The sequence below is a fragment of the Paramisgurnus dabryanus genome, chromosome 12 (genome assembly GCF_030506205.2).
Source record: "Paramisgurnus dabryanus chromosome 12, PD_genome_1.1, whole genome shotgun sequence".
Taxonomy (NCBI): Eukaryota; Metazoa; Chordata; class Actinopteri; order Cypriniformes; family Cobitidae; genus Paramisgurnus; species Paramisgurnus dabryanus.
In genome coordinates, this window is record NC_133348.1 from 12,450,947 (window position 1) to 12,472,094 (window position 21,148).

A 21,148-nucleotide genomic window follows, 5' to 3' on the forward strand; every position below is an offset into this window, starting at 1 on the left:
TAACATTATTTTAAAGTGTTACCGAAAAACAATTCATATATCAGCATTCATTAAAAAAAATTCAACTATTTATATTGACAGAATAGATCATATTTTAATTTATTTTGAAAGGCATGAGTTGACTTAGCACCTGATAACATTAATGAAAAACGAGATATACTGAGGCATTAAATCAAACTTAAGACATACAACTTTATTGACCAGCAAAACACATTTTCCTGACCTGAGCATCACATTTACTCATCTCACGACTGCTGTAGTTCTTCTCTTTCACTGAAAGAATATCACAAAACCCTCTGACTTTTTTTCACAATAGATGTAAGCATATAAAAAAATGTTTGATCATATGAAGATAGTACATATACTAATATTTACTCAGTAACTAAACAGTTTGAAAACTACATGAAGGTAGAAATGTTACACTATCTGTGCCAGCAAATGTGAAATCCTCTGTATGACTGCTGAAGACTTAATATTAATAGACAGAATTAGATTTGAGTACTCCGAGTTGTTTAAGAGTACAAATCAAATCCAAGTAACTAAAGCAACATAACATGAATCATATTTTGCATAAAGAAAATAAAACCTACTTTTAGCACCCATTTCATATGCACAATATCAATTGTTTGTGAGATTCACTGAAATGTAACATCATTCATTTTGATTGTAACGAATGTAAGATTGTTCATTATCTTTCAGTCTAAAGGGGGTTGCACACAGGACACGCAGCTCAGCGCCGCGCCGTTCTAAAAAACTCATTGCTTTCTATGAGTATACGCACACCGGCGCCCGTCCGCGGCGCCCAGCTACGACTCAGGAAGTTGCTCAAATCCCTGTCGCGCCACACACATAGTTTAACATTAAATAACATCATATTTGTCCCAACATTGGCTGCTAACGTATGTTTTACATTTTGAAGTAGACGCTATCTGACGTAGCTCGCGCTATTTAATGTGCACTTTCGGTTTACAATACCTCCGAGTTGTCCTAGACGCGACTCAACACGGCGCGACGCTGAGATGCGCGGCCGGTCTGCGACCCCCTTAACAGTTGATGACACTCATGATATCTTTAAGCATGCATTCAGATAATCTTTCTACACCATCAGTAATAAAGGTACAAACGCTTTCACATACCGTACGGTCCCGTGTACCTTCTGAAAAGGTCCTAATATGTACTGTACCATTTAGGTACAAAAGTATACCACACCAGTGACAACATTTGTACCTTTTTTCTGACTTTTAGTATAATAAATGCTATAGGTTTATCAAAATCACCTCATAAATATTCACTTTTTAAACTCACTATATACAATATTCTACATATCACTAGTAAAATGCGAAGATATCTTTGAAATAAAGTGCAGCTATGCTCCACAGTTCATACATTTTTAACACATTTGTTGTGCACAGTCTGCACATTTGTTTTATTGTCTACATTGTGTGTGTTCTAATCATTCAGCGGTGTCATCAGTGCTCTCTATCTGCCCGTCCACTAGGGGGAGCTGTTCTCTCCAGTAGGTGAATTGGCTGAAAGAGTCACTGCAGGGGAAATCGCAGGAACTTCTGCGCTTCAGGAGCGGAAAGACGTGATCCACCACTTCACCCAGACGCACGTACCTGCACGGGTACAGCACAACTGAAGCTCTCGTTCATAAAACACACAAACAAACGGTCAGTAGCGTGTACTCACGATGAGATGTTGGTCTTGGCGTGTTCCTGGATCAGTTCTCCTTTAGGATTGACGGTAAAAATTCTGTTTAAAGGAACGCCAACCTCTTTATAAGAAAACACATCCTAAAACACAAGACATGGATGAGACACACGCCGTGCAGGACCTTATACCACTTTATACCTTTATGTGGTTCACTTACCGTATCTCTGTTCCCAAATGCAGCGTAAAATGGCTCAGTGTTTGGGTAAAACAGATTTTTTATGTCTGTTAAACACGCCACTTTGAACTTCTCTGGCCTCTTTTCGATCACCTCCCTAACACAGACATTGAGAAAAAAGAGACACAAGGGATATAGAGCGTTCGTGCATTTGCGAGTAACCTTTTTTGACAAAGTCCTCACACATACCTGTTAAACAGTTAAAGCCACAATATGTAAGATTTTCCAATGCTATCTCATGGCAATTCCTACGTATTTACGAGGGGGCTAATTCATATTAACTTCTTATGATCACATTCATACATTTTTGTATGATTAACTGGGGTTAGGTTTTGTTATTGCTATTACATGAAAAAGATTTAAGTTTGAGATGTCATTATTTCGATACAAATGTGTGTAAAGCTCACCTGTGCAGTGCCGAGAACAGACTGCTTGGACTCAGTAAAACAGGTCCCTCTGGTAACATGGTTCCTCTCTCATTGACCCAGTGCAGGTAACCACGCGTCATATTAGCCATTCCAATCGCCCTCGCCGAGCAGTACAGAAACTTATAACCGTTCCTATAAGATGACACGCACACAACATCACAACAGAGTTTCTCGATCCTATAAAAGAATCACTCAAGCTGAATTGATCGTGTGACAGCAATCGTGGGCTCTTACTGGCTGACGTTATGATAGAGACGTGCGATACCCTGATGGGTCCAGTCTTTACCCAGCGTGGGCAAAATGTGTCCCAGCTTGTCCGACCTGCGAAGAGTGTGAACAGATGAACCTCCATATTATAAAATGGCTAATACACCTAATACAAGTCTTTCTGCTGGAATATTTTAGGTTTATTGATTAAAGGGTCATATTATGACATTTCTTTAACTCTTTCCTCGCCATTGATGAGATATCTCGTCAATTATCTCCCTTCCGCAACTTTTTAAACCCGGAAGTATTGCCCTATGGCAAGCGGCTGCATGTCCGTGTCTGTTTTAAAGATCGCTCTGAATCAGTGGCGAAGCTACGGGTGGGCCTGGCCGGGCCTGGGCCCGCCCACTTTGAGTTGTGGCCCATCCAATCAGAAGGCCATTTTCCAGACAAATGTGTAAATAATTTAACAAAAATAAATAATAGTACTACGAATAGACGTCTTATCACACTATAATTTCATATATGTAATACAATTATAAATATAATTAAAATATAAGTGCAAGTTTGCATGTTCAAGCAGTTTCGCAGTTTTCTTTTACCCTATTGGTGCACACGCTTGTCAACATGAAACGTTGAATATGATTCGTCAGTCATTGTTAGTTCCGCCTACGCGCGATTGAACTGAATTTGAAAACAGCGAGTCGCAAATCATCAAGTTTAACAACCTTTCCACGATGAAATCTGCTTATGCCTGTTTACTTTTGGAGACGGAGACTATTACATCACTCATGGAAATGTTGGATTACTGAGGACATCTTTTCAAACGTCAACAAAATGAAACGAGCACGTATTACGTTGATAATGACTTCATGCTGTGTTGAAAGACCTATAACGTTACGCTCATCGATGATAAATGCTCGTCTGAGAAATGTATTTCTGCTTTTCTTTGCGCGAAGGGACATTATGATCATATTGGACTTTGTTATTATGAACCAGAAGCCCCGTCTCAGACTACAGGACATGTAATGGTGAGTTTAGACATTTTCTTAATGTTTATAGTGGTGTCATTATTATTTACAGTTTATAGTCAGGAGTATTACTCCAATCAACTATTTAGGGGGCTGTATGATTTAATGTTGTTGGAATATTTACACTTAAATGACAACACATGCAATTTTGTATTGCGCCATGTTGTTTGATGGCCATTGTCTCATTACATAACAATCTTTCGAACGAGTTCTTTAGTAAAATCACTATCTGTTGAATCTGTCGTAGCCTATGACGCTTTCACGTCATGCATTTTGCTGAGGAGGAATGACATATTGTTCGGATCTACGTTCACGCAACGTAAATAACGTAAAAACTAATTCCGTTACTAATTCAGTTTATATTGAGTTCTGTGTTTTCAAGTGGGTTAATAATTTGGTGGGGCACTGCTCATAGACTGTATAAAACAGGCACAGCCCCACCTGCCCATATACTGTAGACAAGCTGGTTGGTTATTTAAGTTGTTTTATAAATTTCCCCTTGAAACATTGTGCTGCCTGCATGGCATTAAGGTAACTTGGCTTAGGTAGCGTGCACCAAAGCTTTTAAACCCGGCTGAAAACGCCTGGAGGACGCCAAATGCCAGCTGTTTTTTCAGCCAAGCGCTTTGGTTGCTGTGATACTTGAGCTGTGAGCCGGTTGGTTGTTGTGATATTAGTCCCGCCCTTTCACCCACTGTGATTGGACGGCTGTGTGAGAACTTACATTGACAAGCTAAGCTTTTCATCCAGAGTTGAATATTTTTAGACCACAGCACGGAAAAAATGGACAGCTGCTGGCTGTTTTGAAAAAAGCCGCACTTACATTGGGGAAAAAAATATACGCCGGCCATGGGCGTAAACACTCCCAATTTATGTACATTCTATGCTTTGCCCACCCTGTTTTATAAAGGCCCACCCACTTGAACATTTCTGGCTTCGCCACTGCTCTGAATGGGATCTCTATGAAAAGTCCGTCACAAAAATGGAATTATCTCTGCTTTTTGCTCAAAATGTGGTGTTTTTGCAGAAACCTACCCATATTCAAAAGCTGATTGCAAAAGAACCACTGAAGGTAGAATTTTTTGTTTGAAAGCAGAGGGTCTGTTCTTTCATTTGGTATATTGTTTATATATTTAAAGAAGAACATTTTCTGGAAGGCATTAAACTTTGGTGAAAATCATGAAAAACGCTGGCGCTGGCTGGTAACTTTTAAAAAAAAAGCTGGCGGTGAAAGAGTTAAAGGTGTAAAATAAATCTTTGGTGTCCCCAGAGTGCGTATGTGAAGTTTTAGCTCAAAACACCCACAGATAATTAATTATAGCATGTTAAAATTGCCACTTTGTAGGCCTGAGCAAAAATTTGCAGATTTTGGGTGTGTCCTTTAAAATGCAAATGAGCTGATGAAATGCAAACACTGATCGCAATGATGGTGGTTTGTTAAAAATTGAAACTCAATTGTGCTGTCAATACTTCTCTCTCTCTCTCTCTGTAATAAATGGCAGTGCCGTGGTTGGATAGTGCAGATTAAGAGGCGCCATTATTATAAAAGGATCCCCTTCTGACATCACAAGGGGAAACTAAATTTCGATGACTTATTTTTTCACATGCTTGCCTTGCAGAAAATGGTTTACCAAAACACAGTTACAGGGTTTTTCTTTTTAACGTTTTCTTGGTAGATAAAAGCACTAGGGACCTATAGCACTTAAACATGGAAAAAGTCAGATTTTCACGCTATGACCCCTTTAATATAAGTGTGAAAAGCAATACATGTGTTCAATATAGTAGAGCAGGGGTTTTCAAACTTTTTTTGTCAGCCAAATCCCCCTTTTCTTAATTATTTACTTGAAGTATCCACTAAGATTTTAAGTAAATATTTTAATAATATTATAATAGCACATTTGCATATTAAACTTCATTATTTTATTTACATATTTCTTTTAATTTTATTTATTTATTTTTCATCCATTTTAACGTATTTATCAGTAGTATTTTACATTTTTATTAGTATTTCAGATATTAATTATAATAAATATATAATATAATTCATTACTTGTTTCAACTGTTGTGTAATGGTCACATGACATGCAGATTTAACAAATAAAATATATCTTTTGTTAGTAAAATCTACTTTGTTAGTAAGTGTTTTATTTAGATTTTTTTTAAATCTGAATTGTTTGCATCTTATGATTTAATTGTAATTAATTAAATTTCAATCTAGTGCTGGGCAAAAGATTAATCGTGATTAATCGCATACAAAATAAAAGTGATTTTTGGCATAATATATGAGTGTGTGCTGTGTGTAATTATTATGTATATGTAAATACACACACATTCACGTATGTATTTAAGAAACATTTACATGTGTATATATATTTATTTATATTTTCTATATTGTATATAAATAAAAATTGATATATAAATAAAAAAATCTAAAAAGAATATATGTTTGTGGTTAACTCTTTCACCGCCAGCTTTTTTTTAAAAAGTTGCCAGCCAGCGTTTTTCATGATTTTCACCAAAGTTTAATGCCTTCCAGAAAATGTTCTTCTTTAAATATATAAACATACAATATACCAAATGAAAGAACAGACCCTCTGCTTTCAAACAAAAAAATCCGTTTCATCCTACCTTTAGTGGTTCTTTTGCAATCAGCTTTTGAATATGGGTAGGTTTTTGCAAAAACACCACATTTTGAGCAAAAAGCAGAGATAATTCCATATTTGTGACGGACTTTTCATAGAGATTCCATTCAGAGCGATCTTTAAAACAGACACGGACATGCAGCAGCTTGCCATAGGGCAATACTTCCGATTTTAAAAAGTTGCGGAAGGGCGCCACCTGGTGGATAATAGCGGTATTGCGGAAAGACGGAAAATCTCGTCATTGGCGGGGAAGCGTTTTCTCTTAATTGACGAGATATCTCGTCAATGGCGGGGAAAGAGTTAAATATACATAATAGTTACACACAATACACACACATATATTATGCAAAAAATTATATTCTGTGTGCGAATAATCACGATTAATCTTTGCCCATCAACTCACGAACGCCTGCAATTTGCGAACCCCAGTTTTGGAAACCCTGCAGTACAGCTACATGTGTCATGCAAGAAATCGTTTATTTTAAGATCGTACCTGGTGATTGTACCGTCTATATCTGATATGATGATTTTATCACTCCACTTCCACAAGTATATGGTTCCCTCACAGCGACACGTTCCCTGATACTGAGTTGTCACACTAAATATCACATCATTTGGACCTACTTTTAACTGCAGGTTAGCCTAAAATATACACACACACATATATAAACACCATTAACATATTGCATGTGTAACCTGTCTTATATTGTATGACACATTTGCTCGTGTGAATGTACTTACAAGCTGTTCAGAGGTCAGGCGGAGGGTCTTCTTATAGGCCACGCCCCCTGTGGGGAGGTTGGGGTCTGTGTGGACAGGTTTGGTGGTTTGATTGGCAGATAAGTGATCATCATCACTGGAGGAGGAATCTTCTGTCCGCCTAAAAGTGTTTATATAGTGCTGTATTAGTGCAATATCAATATTGATTCATTTGATGTATAGGTCAGATCTTAACCTGTTCTTGTCGTCTCCTGCGGTAGACGCTAAACCAACTGAAACTGAATCCTGAAAATGTAGAAAAAATGCACATGAGAATCTACTCGATGTCAGAAATATTTTTATGTTTATTAATTTATTTTAATGTGTAATTTAGTTTGTAAATTTAGTTTTGGTCATTAGTTATGTAAACATATTTTTTTGCATACTGATTTTGTGCTGTTTGCTCTTCCTCTCCATGAAAACCACCATCTTCCTCTGTTTCTGGGCATCTTCTCCTTTACAACTCTTTCGACGGCGGCCTGTGAGCGACACACATAGCATCACAAACACAAGTCAATAAAAAACACCTGCTGCATTTTTATGCGATCTATCGAGTCGATAGGATGAAAATAAATTAATCAGATGACACAACATAACTAAAACACACAAACAGATGAGAAATCGGTCACAGCATCACCGAGTCATTTTACAGTGATGTGTGTGTACAGTATGTGTGATGGAGAGACATCAGGTAGGATTTTCCCAAATATATTTGACTGCTAATCCAGTTACAATCAAATGTGTCAGATCACGCATTATACCAGCAGATGGCGTAATTTCTCACCGCCCAATATGCTTGCTGCTACAAATCCCTGATACCTACATTTGAGTCAGTTTTCAGGTTAGAAAGACACCAAAATGTAAGTGTGTGTGCCAAGCTACTCATAATAGAGTAATAGTTTAGGAAAAAGAGTACTTTATGAGTATTTCTACTTTTATACTGCTTTTATGTCTTTTTTGGAGCTCGACCAGGTAAGTCATCTTTTTTCGATGCAGGTCAGAGTCAAACATCTGTGTGCATTTGTGATTCACAAAAAAAAAGAAAATCAGACATTTGGAGCGACATGAGGGTGAGCAAAAGACAAAATTTCAATTTCTGGGTGAATGTTGTGCAACTATCAGGTGTATGTGTGTATATGTGAGTGTTTGTGTACCTTAGGCAATGGTTTCTGGAAGGCTTGCATTGCCAGTATAATAGGAGCGGCTGTGCTCCAGTTGTAATACCTGCTCGGAAAAACAAGACCGACATTATTTTAGTCACAGAGAATGAGAACTGACCATTGCATGACATCACTTACTTAGAGTCGATCTTCACCACCAGGTTTGGGTGATCGATGATGGATGGATTCTCAGTAAACTGCTGATAAGAGACAGACCTCTGCTGGAAGTGCTCTGAACAATGAACGAAAGCCATGAAAATCAATAATGTTCATATATATATATATATATATACAACCATGACGCATTAGTTTGGATAAATTAAAAGAGGGCACAAACTCAGCATAATGCAAGTACAACAAAACTGGTGCCTAATGAAAACATTTTACACTAATGTCTCCTATAGTGCGCACATTAGCTCTGCATTATCTATTCTAATGTATTTTTAAAACCTAATGGGTCTATTCTTATTGCTCGATTTGTAAAGATGCTTGATGTCCGGGAACACACACTGATGAAGCTTGTAATGCACTGTAAGTTGCTTTATATAAAAGTGTCTGCCAACTGCATGAATGTAAATGTAAATGATGGGCACCTTTAGTGATTTCTCTATTTTCTGTGAGTCCTCCACACAGAGAGATGGCGATAGAGGGCAGGTCGTAACTATCCACACCGCTGTCTGCTCCTGAACTACACGCGGACTGAGATACGGTAACACTGTGAGAAGAACTACTATCACCGCATGAACGCTCTGATCCACTCCTGGCAAGGAAAAAACACAAACAAATCATTAAAATTTCTTTTGGTGACGTTAAAGAAATAGTTCAGCCAAAAATGAAAATTAGACCATAATTTATTCACCTTGATGCTATTTAGGTGTATATGATTTCATGGTCGTGATAAAACACGCAGACACGGAAGAACCAATGATCGTCTTATGTACCGACGTTAACCCGGTGTGCCGACAATTTAAATCATTCACAACTTATAATGTTGTTTACATTTAAATGCGACTTATTGATCACTAAATAAGCTGTGCTTTTCTTCACAAACATATTAAAATGGTTTAAAAAAACATATATTAGCCCAACGGAGTCGTATGGATTACTTTATCTGATAATGGTTGGGCTTAACGGCAAAAATAATTTTAAAGGGGCAATAAGTAGGATTTACCCCCATCTAGTGGTGGAACTGTATTTTGCATTCAAACAAACAGTGCTTTCTAGCGCCTCCCCTTTCCAAATGCGTGTTGCCGTTATGTAATCACTGATCTCCTTGTCCGTTGCAGCTGGTTCATGTGTTCTGAATGAAAACGCATTGTGGAAACGCGTTAGTAGACAAGTACTTTTTGTCCCTCTTTGCTTAGAAAATTAGAAATTCTAAGCTTACAAAAAAAAGTCAGATCACTGGCAGAGGTCATTTGACACCAACAAGGACATATTTATGAATAAAGATATTGATTTTGAAACTTACACGCACGCACGTGAAACTATCGCGCGCACACATGAAAGCAAAAGCTTCATGTGAGCACACGAAAGTTTTACGTGTGCACGCAAAAGTTTTACGTGTGCACGCAAAAGTTTTACGTGAGCACGCAAAAGTTTCAAGTGAGCACGCAAAAGTTTCACCGGAGCACGCAAAAGTTTCACGGGAGCACGCAAAAGTTTCACGGGAGCACGCAAAAGTTTCACGTGAGCACGCAAAAGTTTCACGTGAGCACGCAAAAGTTTCACGTGAGCACGCAAAAGTTTCACGTGAGCACGCAAAGTTTCACGGGAGCACGCAAAAGTTTTACGGGAGCACGCAAAAGTTTCACGTGAGCACGCAAAAGTTTCACGTGAGCACGCAAAAGTTTCACGTGAGCACGCAAAAGTTTCACGTGAGCACGCAAAAGTTTTACGTGAGCACGCAAAAGTTTCAAGTGAGCACGCAAAAGTTTCACGGGAGCACGCAAAAGTTTCACGGGAGCACGCAAAAGTTTCACGTGAGCACGCAAGAGTTTCACGTGAGCACGCAAAAGTTTCACGTGAGCACGCAAAAGTTTCACGTGAGCACATGAAACTAAACTTTAGATTTTTTAACTTTTAGATTTACTCCAATGTCACCTTAGGGGCTCGGTAGTAAACATAACGGGTTTAAAAAGATAAAAATTTTATATATTTTCAACTGCAAAAATATACTTATAATTTTATATTTTATACATACTTATATACTTTATACTTTTTATACTAACTTTTATATTTTGGCCAGGATAAATACATATTTTTTGTATGGGTTGTAAAATTAGAAATATATTAATATTAATGTTAATATATGAATGTTAAAAATACATAGATTTTCAAATTCAAAAATATATTTAATTAAGCTTTACTTTTTACTAATGTATTTCGCTTATATTTAAAACATATTTTTGGCCCAAAAAATATTTTTTGACATTATGGGTTCAAACACAGGGCCACTCTTCAATGTCATTAGGCTAAGATTTTTAAAAAATATAACTCGTATTAATAACACAATAAGTCGTATACACCCACAGTAGAATGGCATTAAGGCCTAAATATGGTCAATTTTTACGCCTACGCGATTGTCCGCATACAGTGCATAGTTTTCATCATCAGAAGAGTAGAACATGCATGAGTCAAATCAACTAATGCCTGGCTCACACTACAGGATTTTTAAAATCCTGGCAGATTATGAAATCTGGTTGCAGCACACACATAAGGAGAATCTTGTCAGATATTCTTCTCTCAAATCTTAAACATGCTCACACTACAGGAATTTAAAATCCTAGTGCATCACACACTAAAGGATATTATTAGGATTATCTTGCCAGAGCAAGCACTTCACGTCACCTCAGGAGAAGAGTATATAAAGGAATGAAGATTATGATACATTTATTATGATTTCTTTTTAAATATTTACAAAGTAGCAGCTTTCATTTTGAAACCTAGGCGATTTCTCCTCCTCAGCTCTTGTTTATGGCAATGATCATGATATGTTTTAAGGATGTGTTATGCAAGCAGTGTTTGAATGCATACTGTAGATGTGTGCACAATCTAGCACCAACTCGGGTCTAGTCCGCAAGATTTATTTAAATTTAAACATCTATTTAAAAACATATTTTAAATATAATTGGCTAGCCTATATATCACTTTTTGCACATTTAGGAGTTACTATTAAGTGATGTATGCTATTTCTATCAATGCTCTGTTTTCCTGTTTCTTCCTAACAGGAATATTATTGTAGGTTTATAAGCATTGCTGCTAAATGACTGATGCTTGGTTAAACTTTATTTTGCACTGTTGTTTGCATTATTTAATTCCACTGTATATATACTACTCTGAGTCTGCAGTGATATTGTTTTGTAGCTATATACTATGTAAATTCAATTTTTGTTGTTTATTCTTCTGAGGCTACTGGTCTTTGAGAGCTTCTAAACAAATTTCATTATAGTTTTATTATGACAGTAAAGTTTCTATTTTATTCTAATCTATTCTATCTTGCAGTGTAGTGTCTAGTGTTAAATTCAGTATTTACATTACCAATGGTTCTGGACAAATATGTAATTTAATGTGAAACGTTGTAAGTCTGGATATGAGGCGCATCAGATTCACAAGTGTGCGGTGTTTCAGCAATCAGTTTCTGTGCGTTTGTGGAGCACGTCACAAAAAGAACTGAAAATCGTCATATCAATTTAAATTCGTTTTGTTAATATGCTAATTATTTAAGTGCAACATATTTCGTGTATGCCTATTTATTTTATTAAATTTCCTCTATACACAGAATAGCTGCAGGTGCGTGATGTGACTGACCATCATCATGTTCTGTTGTTTTTAAGATATTTTAGATAATGTTTATAAAAGAGTGAACAACGTGAATCAAGCGAGGAATTCATTTCGATATTTTAAATCGCCTGTCTGCCCCAACGAGCTGCAGTTGTGGCGGAATGAAAGTAGAATGAAACATTAACTTCCACAAACTATTTCTCCGGCTGCGCTGTCTACCCGTACTGCAGCTTGTTTCGCGGTCCCGAAAGCTGTCAATCATCTCCGTCTCTCATTGATTATTGTGAAAGTACTGACGTAATTATGCGGATTTAAAATCCTAAATATCAAACATGTTTCATAAGATCGGGGCGGCCCCGATTTGCTTGAGAGCATATCGCAAGGTGTAAGTTTAGACTTTTAAATGTCTCACATTACAGGATAATCTGGGCCGAACTTCGGAGCCGATCAAGGTCCATTGCCCGATTTTCCCTCGGATTCTCGGGAGGGGAAAATCGGGGTAAATTCGGCCCGATTATCCTGTGGTGTGAGCCAGGCATAAGGTAAGGCTGTGCGTTCGACTGTGCATGTACACTCACTAATTTGTGAAAAAACAGGGCTTTAAGGTGAAGTTGGCTCATTTTCATTTTTGGGTGAAATATTCCTTTAAAATTATATAGAAAGCTGCAATAAATTTATTAGAGAAACAATCTCTCTTGAGCAAGGGCATAATAATGATTTGTGAAAGATATCTTGATGGTTGTTTAAAAATAAAAGGGGTGAAATCAGGATGGCCTACCGTTTAGGAAAATAAAGTGCAGCGGCTTCCGGCTCTAACTGTGTAATATCATCCAAATACACGCCATCGGCGCCCAGGTGGCGACTTCTCTCATCTGCATGAGAAAACACTGTAAAACAACACAATACAGAAAGGGAAACTTAATTGTTTATTTTTATGAAAGCCATATACATATTACCTTTTCTTTTAGAAGGGGAATCCGTTTTGATATGTGGGTGGCGTCCAATATTTGCTCCGCTCTCCTCGACCTCTGACATCACGCATGCTGCTAATGTTACTTCCTGCTTTTCAAATTCGTTCGCTTGAGCTGATTGGCTGTCAGCAGGAGCTCTGATGTCATCATCATGGGCAGCGTTCTCAGAAATGACTCTGAAATGTGTGTCGTCTGAGATGGGGATTGACAGCGGATGTGCCGGCAAGAGGTTTGGCTTCGCCGACAGAAACGATGACTACCAAAACATAATTAATATTAGATGATTAAATGATAACAATCACACTAATATTGTAAGTTGTGTGGGTGAATGCGTGGGTTTTAAAGTTTAAACCTTGGCTGCTTGAGGAAGTTCACCCCAGGTCCACAACATGGCCGAATCCTCTTCCTGTCCCTTACAAAGCAGTTCAGAGTCACTCTTAGGAGTGTCGGGACGAAATACATTAGGACTAAAGAGAGGGAAAGAACCAATGCCAAACTCTGTAAACCACAAATGTATCCTAAGAGCATCCTATGAATGTTTGTCTACGTAGATGGAACTTTATGATTACTTTTTAATACTGAATGAAATATAACATGTGAATAAACACTTATAATGTCATTATTTATTAAAGGAAGATTCCACTGTCATAAAATAATTCTGATAATTTACTCAATGGTTTGCAGTTTCAATGCAACTTCAAAGTTCACTAAACGATCCCAATCAAGGTATAAGGGTCTTATCTAGTGAAACACTCATCATTTTATAACCACACCTTTTCGTCTTGCACTAGCCTTGTGATGCGCCAACGTGACCTTACATATTACGTAATCACGCCGAAAGGTCACGCATGACGTATGCGAAACTACCTCTCCAGTGTTTACAAGTGTGGAAAGAGAAGACCGTTCAGACGTGGTTGTTGTGGAATGATGCTAATTCATGTATTTGTGTCAGTTTATTATTTACAATGGTCTGCAAGTGTGCGTTTCACATATGTAATGTGTCAGGGCTGGAGTATCCATAGATGGGATTGGGCGAGTGCCCTGGGGCACTAGGCTATGGGGGGCACCAAGGGCTCCAGACTACAACCAAACAGAGTTTTTAAAAAAGCGCGAGCAGTTTTTATGTTAAATGTATAAATACTTGTGCATGTGTTGGGCACCTGTGAAAAATATGGAATAAGGAATGCGGATTTGGGTTTTGAACGCTCATTAGGGCATCAATCATTTTATGTCATTATGCGCTCAGTTGAATCTACAGTCGGGGTCTACACAGCAGGATTCAACTTATTGTATATGTATGTATGTATCTTAGACAAAAATATATAAAATTTAAGTGAATTTGTGCTTAAAATAAGTACAAATACCTGCCAATGGAGTAACCAAAAAAAATCTCAAAATTTTTTCTTAAACACTTAAATAAAGAAAAATTCTAGAAAAATTTGCTTACCCCATTGGCAGATTGTTTTGCTTGTTTTATGCACAAAATCACTTGGTCTAAAAACTAGACTTATTTTCTTGGGTTATTTTGCTCATCAAAAAAAGCATTTCAATTTAAGAATTTTTAGATATTTTTACTGAAAACAAGACAAAAATACTAAGAATTTTTTTTCTTGAAAATAATTTTTTGCAGTGAGAAGTTAAGTCTACACTGCAAAAAATGACTTTCTTACTCAGTATTTTTGTCTTGTTTTCAGTACAAATATCTAAAAATTCTTAAATCAAGATAATAACATGTGCAGCAACTGCATAAATGAAAAAAATTATTTTTAAGAAAAAAAATTCTTAGTATTTTTGTCTTGTTTTTTAGTAAAATGACACAAGAAAATAAGCTTAGTTTATAGACAAAAATATATACAATTTAAGTGAATTTGTGCTTAAAACAAGTAAAAATTTCTGCCAGTGGGGTAAGAAAAAAATCTAAAAATAAGTTTAAGTTTTTCTTAAATGCTTAATTCAAGAAAAAATTCTCACTCCATTGGCAGATACTGTATTTTTGCTTGTTTTAAGCACAAATTCACTTAAATTTGAAATTTTTTTGTCTAAAAATGTAACATATTTTCTTAGATCAAATTCACTTAAATTTGATATTTTTTTGTCTAAAAATGTAACTTATTTTCTTAGATCAAATTAACTTAAATTTGATATTTTTTTGTCTAAAAATTAAACTTATTTTCTTAGATCAAATTCACTCAAATTTGATATTTTTTGTCTAAAAATTACACTTATTTTCTTAGATCAAATTCACTCAAATTTGATATTTTTTTGTCTAAAATTACACTTATTTTCTTAGATCAAATTCATTTAAATTTGATGTTTTTTTGTCTAAAAATGTAACTTATTTTCTTAGATAATTTTCTTATCAAGAAAATACATCTTGTTTTAAGAATTTTTAGAAATTTGTACTGAAAACAAGACAAAATACTAAGAAAGAAAATCATTTTTTGCAATGTATTTAGTATTTTTCAGTAATGCAGTTATTTTGTCAAAAATTTGAATAATTGCATTGCAGGTTGATTTAAGATGTGCCCTAAATTTTCAGCTTGCTCCTAAAATTTTTAGTCAGTGCTCCTAATAACAAAAACGTGATGATTTTCCCATTATTATGTATGTGAGTTCGTGCTGGCGTATCACACAGCTAGTGCAAGACAAGAACTTGTGGTTTAAAATTCCTTTTTTTATTGCAAAAATGACAATAGTTTTGCTAGATATAACCCTTATGTCTCGGTTGGGATCATTAAGAGCCCTTTGAAGCTGCAACGAAACTGGAAACTGTTCACTGAAGTCCACTATTTGGAGAAAAATCCTGAAATGTTTTCCTTAGAAAACTTAATTTTTCCTCGATTGAATCACTAAAGACATAAACATCTTGGATGACATGGGGGGGAGAAAATTTTCAGGATTTTTTGTGTAATCCTCAAATGCACTTCTAGTAGTAAGCTGTTTATCATGCCAAAAATCTACTTTCAATTTGGCACTCTCAAGATAATGTTAAATTTTACTTTCAATTGAAAAACCGTGTTTTATGTCTGTGTTTTACCTGTGACTCAATTCCCCATCCGAAAGAGCATGATCTGTGTTTTTCTTTTCTTTGGTTTCAGTGAATAAACTTTCATTTTCAAACTCGCTGCTTTAAACACACAAACAGAAACAAACATAAGTCTTTCTCAATGCTGTTTCCTTCTGCTTTCACACAAACACAGTGTTCTGGTGGTTTCACCTGTTCTCATCAAGCTGTTCACTCTCATTAATGTTGATGCTGGCCATGTTGACCAGCTCGATATCTGAAAACTCCAGGCTCTCCTCTCTCCTCATGCCCTCCACTCGAAACTTTCTTCTCCTCTTCCTCCTCTTCTTCATCACCTCATTCTCAGCACAGCAGCCCATCAGAACCCCATCATCAGATGGGATGGGAGATGTAATCAGGTGAGAGGGAATCACTTCCTAATCAGAGAGAAAGAGAGAGATGCATTTATTTAGCTGATCTCTCCTCAATACTGGTTGTGGCAGAATATAGCAGTAAGGGAGATGAAGAGAGGTTTAGTATTTGCACCTGATCATCTACTGTCTCCTTGACAAAAAATGCTTCTCCGTTCTCTCCCAATTTCATATGCAAATTCACAGGTTCCCCATTAATCTCTATATCCACCTGATTTAGTGATCGAGAGAGAAAGTTAGAGATTAAAGGGATAGTTTACGCAAAAATTAAAATTCTGTCATTGCACTGCGAAAAATGACTTTCAAGAAAAATTTTTACTTAGTATTTTGTCCTGTTTTCAGTTAAAATATCTAAAAATTCTTAAATTAAGATGCTTTTTCTTGATGAGCAAAACGACCCAAAATAAATCTAGTTTTTAGATGAAAAATATTAAATTTAATTGATTTTGTGCATAAAACAAGCAAAAAAAATCTGCCAGTGGGATAAACAAAAAAAATCTTAAACATTTTTCTTAAGCACTAAATTCAAGAAAAATTCAAGAAAAAATTTGCTTACCCCATTGGCCGATTTTTTTAGCTTGTTTTATGCACAAAATCACTTATATTTGACATCTTTGCTCTAAAAGCTAGACTTATTTTCTTGGTCTGATGACAGAATTTTCATTTTTGGGTTTAACACATTCTGTACCAACCAATCCATTAGCATTGAGAGGTCAGAGGTCATATTACTGTTATCACGCCACTCACCACTTTCTCTCGTGATCGCAGGACGCCCATCTTTCCGAACCGTACGTGAAAGGGGGAGCAGATCAGAGATCCGTCGGGCTGCTGTACGACAATGACATCGATGCAGCCGGACAGCGTGGCAGGATTCAGACCTCTGTAGAGTTCCTTAACCTGCACAAACACCTGTCCTGCCAACTGCCCCACGTAATTCATGGTCTGAGTCTATGTGGAAAACGAAGAATAGACGTCAGTAGCTATACGTTTACATGCAACCAAATACTCCATTTGTAATCGGATTGAGGGCTCATTCGGATTGAAAAGCCTAATTTAAACATCTTCATCATTACGATTGAGGTCGATCGTGTTGAAAGGGTCGGTGTAGTCCGATCTGTGATCCGATCATCAAGAGAGAAGCATGCATGTAAATGCCTGATCGTGCGACCGTGCTTAAGTTCACATCTTATATGTACCTTATATTTGCGTATCGCATGATTCTCGTTACAGAAACATGCAATAACAAGGCAATGGCAACCTGCATTATTAAGTTAATGGGGTCACGCGCTGTACTTTCTGCAGCGTTCATGTGAACTTTCATAACATAAAGCAATAAAATAGCGTTGTGCCTTTCGAAAATTGCTTTTCATTGCCTATATCCAAAAACTTCTTAAGAACAACTTTCTCCAGCTTTGACTCTGTACATTTATCCAGAGATAAAGCGTGAACTAGACGAGAGATGCTGTGCGCGGAGTTGCCAAGTCCTCTGCTTTTTCGAGTACATATTTGGGCTACTTTTAAACTGTTTACACGAGTTGATTTTTTTCTGCGGGTAAAAGATGAAAGAATTTCGTTCATAAGTTATTGGCATTTGGGCTGTGAATAGTCATGGGATGCATTTGGGCTAGTTTTGAATGTCCATTTGGATGGTTTGGATACGTGAATCTGGCAACCCTGGCAGGAACGCCTGCGCAGACATTTGTTTTGGATTATATAGAATGTGCATGTAAACAAACTTTTTAAATCAGATTGCAATGTTTTGGGTGCAAGTAAACGGTATTGTCGTAACCTACAATCGGAATTAATTCAGTTGGATGGACACAATTTTGTGCATGTAAATATAGCCATTGATGGCTCCTGCTCATCAGTGCGTTCTGTGAGTTTATGATTGTTTATCTGAAGGTAGCAAATGGCTTTTGTTTTAAAATAAAGGAAGACCGTTTTGATATGTCTAGCCTCAACTTCCTGTTTCAAGAGAAAATATGCCAATCCTAACCACATTATTCTGTTAAATAATATCTTCTACATTCTGATGAGAATTGCATATTTTGTATTATGAGCTTACTGTCTATATACAGTATATTCCCTTAGGCTGTCAATCAAACATAGCCTCCAACACAAATGTTATGGTTGAATTGTGACACCCTAACCTGACACTCTTATCCAATCACAAGCAGGAATGGGTTATTTATATTCTGTTTCTGTACTGCAGTAAAGCCTTTGTTAGAATGTAACTGTAAAGTTTGGGATTTGTAACCATATATCTTTGTTAAACCAAAGGTCAGCGGTCTAGTATACAGTCTACATGGTTACAAACACACTCTTTTAACGCATAAGATGCAAGAATAACTACTGCTGCTGTACTTCTCCTGGTGTCATATTCCTTCATAACTCAATAATCACATCACTCGAGATCCCTAAGAGAACAGATTCCATAAATAGCTATAGGAGAGGAAGACATCAAAAACAACATTGTCTCTCATTTTTTATCTCAAGAATTATTTAGATAATAATTCAAAATTATCCTTCACAGCTTAGGTGAAGCTTAAACCTTATCTATAAATAGGTACCATTTATATTTATCCATGTCGCAGATGCTTTCATCCAGAGTGATGGGTATACATTTGTATCATTGTATGCGTCCCCTGGGCTTTGAACCCATGACCTTTGCCATGCTAATTCACTGTAATGCTTTACCAGCTAAGCTACAGGAACTTTACAAAGAAACATGTAGCAATGACAGGCTGTTGCATGAGCTACATTCATCATCAAACGAAAATCTTCCCAGCAGAGATCACCACATATAGCCAAACGAATTATTTATATTTAATTTATTATTTATAACAAATGTCTTTCTATCATTTTCTGTCTCTTTCTGTCTAAAGTATGTTTATTAAAGTGCTACACGATTATTTGTAAATAATAGATTGTATCTGTAAATAACAGACTTTTAAACATAAGAATTATGTGCATTATCATCAAGTTCTTATTATGACATGTCTCATGTTACATGTAAAATATATTTTTACAAAGGCATTGCTGAAAATGTTTACTGCTACAAAACATTAAACAAATGCAGACACTTAGCAGGACATAAACAGCAAACATTCAGGACGTATTAAAGTACGTGTATGTATCTCACCTTCAGCAAGGATCCCTTCACATGTCCTTCATAACGGTGTAGGACACACAGACATCACGAAACATTAGATTCAATAACAAACTATTCACACATCCTCGCTCCTCCTGGTGCATACATTCATTCTGTCAGGGCACTTATGGCAGTGACGTCACACACTCAAAAAACCGCACGGAAAAATATTATGTCAGACGCCTTGAGCCAATCAAATGAAAGTATGCAAATTACGCTCAAGCGCTGACTTTCACGTTTTCAAATGTCGTGATACTGTATTTAATTAAGGAATGTTTTAGAATAATCGTCTGTTTAGGAACGGGAAAAAACAGAGAGGTTGGGAAGTGAAGGCTGGAGTTGATAGTTTATTATTTCGGCTGTTGCATGTTTCGCTTTGAGCGACAGCTGTGAGGTGATTCAGCTGTCCAATCAGAGCGCCGTTTCCATCACTCGGCGTGGCCTCTGTAGGGTGATCAAGTTCTCCAATCAGCGCGCAGTTTTCATTCACATTCGATGTCTGCGGTCAGAATTTTGCATCTCGAAAGATAAATGTAAAGATACTAACTAGGTTAAAATAAACTGAGGTTGGTTGCTAAATAACCGGACATGGATTTTCTTTGTGTTTGCTGTAATCATCATAATACTTTTATTTAGCGATGTTAAATATGTTATATGTTTTACATTTTCCGGAGCTAAAATTTATAAAAAAATTATTGAATTTTTAATTAAATTAATTATTTTATAATTAAAAATTAATAATAACATTTTTAATTAAAATTAAAACCTATGTCAAATATTACAGAAACATATTCCCAAATCTCTTCTTTACTTCGTTTGCAATTAAAGTTTTGATATATTTTGTACTGTGTACACCCTTTCAGTGCTGTGACATCATGAAATTGATACCTCCCTTGCTCCCTACTAAACCAAAAGTCTGAGAACTGCTGGTTATCAACACTAAATGCATGCCAATGTTAAAAGGAACAGCAGAAAGAGAGGAAATGAGAGGAAATGTTTTCATTCCACTAACCTTACGGGTGAAACAGGGACCAGACAAGCCTGTCTGTGGTTTGATGGTTCTCAACTGATGTTGTTTTGTTGTTTACTCTAACACTCTGTTTTATCAAATCTGTAAGCTGTAAAATATGTGATTCTTGTCTTTTTTGACTTTCAATTAGCAATAATAACCAACCATTTAAAACAATCTACAACAATCTTATACGTCATTATGATAACCGTCAACCTGTCAACCACCCATATCTAGTATTTTTGTGGTGTCTTGACTTGAGCACAGACAAACACCACTCAGAAAATGTAAGTATCTATAAACTTAATCTCACTGTTGGCCAAATAAACCAGGTTACCCAAAACCAGATGAAGGGAGTGGCCCTCTACTTAGTTCTGGAACTTCACCAGTGGCCGGTTGCATAAATATAGCCGTGACATTAAGACTGCATCTTAAGAATGATTCTGACTAACTAGCAATTAGTTAGGGGTAATCAGTCTTATTATTTGTATTTAAATAAGACCAATCTACCTTTCTATGTAACATACTTAAAACAGTTATGATCAGTCTTGAAGAAAAAAATTCATGACTACTTTTAAGACTAGCCTTAAAGTTTTATGCAACCGGCCACAGATGCTCCTACCTAATACATTCTCAGCCTCTTCATCCTATGTCTCCATGGCAACAGTGATGATATTGCTG

At 36.5% G+C, this 21,148-nt stretch overlaps 1 protein-coding gene across 3 annotated transcripts; it reads right to left on the reverse strand.

Moving 5' to 3' along the window:
- Positions 1 to 172: 172 nt before the first annotated feature.
- lpin1b (lipin 1b) lies at positions 173 to 19,604 on the reverse strand. 3 transcript variants are annotated; one of them, XM_065256395.1, is made up of 20 exons: positions 19,450 to 19,604; positions 17,055 to 17,255; positions 16,423 to 16,518; positions 16,090 to 16,313; positions 15,910 to 15,999; positions 13,225 to 13,339; positions 12,858 to 13,128; positions 12,680 to 12,773; positions 8,712 to 8,878; positions 8,257 to 8,350; positions 8,113 to 8,182; positions 7,345 to 7,437; positions 7,155 to 7,204; positions 6,941 to 7,079; positions 6,693 to 6,841; positions 2,554 to 2,640; positions 2,299 to 2,451; positions 1,874 to 1,988; positions 1,693 to 1,796; positions 173 to 1,619 (listed from the first exon to the last, which is right to left on the reverse strand). In XM_065256395.1, exons 2-20 carry the CDS (start codon positions 17,244 to 17,246, stop codon positions 1,454 to 1,456), a joined length of 2,469 nt encoding a protein of 822 aa, XP_065112467.1. In that variant the 5' UTR covers positions 17,247 to 17,255; positions 19,450 to 19,604; the 3' UTR covers positions 173 to 1,453. The 3 variants fall into 3 exon arrangements, with proteins under 3 accessions (XP_065112467.1, XP_065112466.1, XP_065112465.1); XM_065256394.2 differs by lacking the exon at positions 19,450 to 19,604 and adding an exon at positions 18,672 to 18,738 and having other exon boundaries at positions 15,910 to 15,996; XM_065256393.2 differs by lacking the exon at positions 19,450 to 19,604 and adding an exon at positions 18,672 to 18,738.
- Positions 19,605 to 21,148: the final 1,544 nt, after the last annotated feature.

What these genes read in the sequence shown, in the direction of transcription:
- lpin1b (XM_065256393.2), bottom strand. An exon ending in TTCCCCTTCTAAAAGAAAAG is followed by an intron (nt 12,774 to 12,857) that starts GTAATATGTATA and finishes TTTCTCATGCAG; the next exon opens with ATGAGAGAAGTCGCCACCTG. An exon ending in GAGCAAACAGCACAAAATCA is followed by an intron (nt 7,205 to 7,344) that starts GTATGCAAAAAA and finishes CTACATTTTCAG; the next exon opens with GATTCAGTTTCAGTTGGTTT.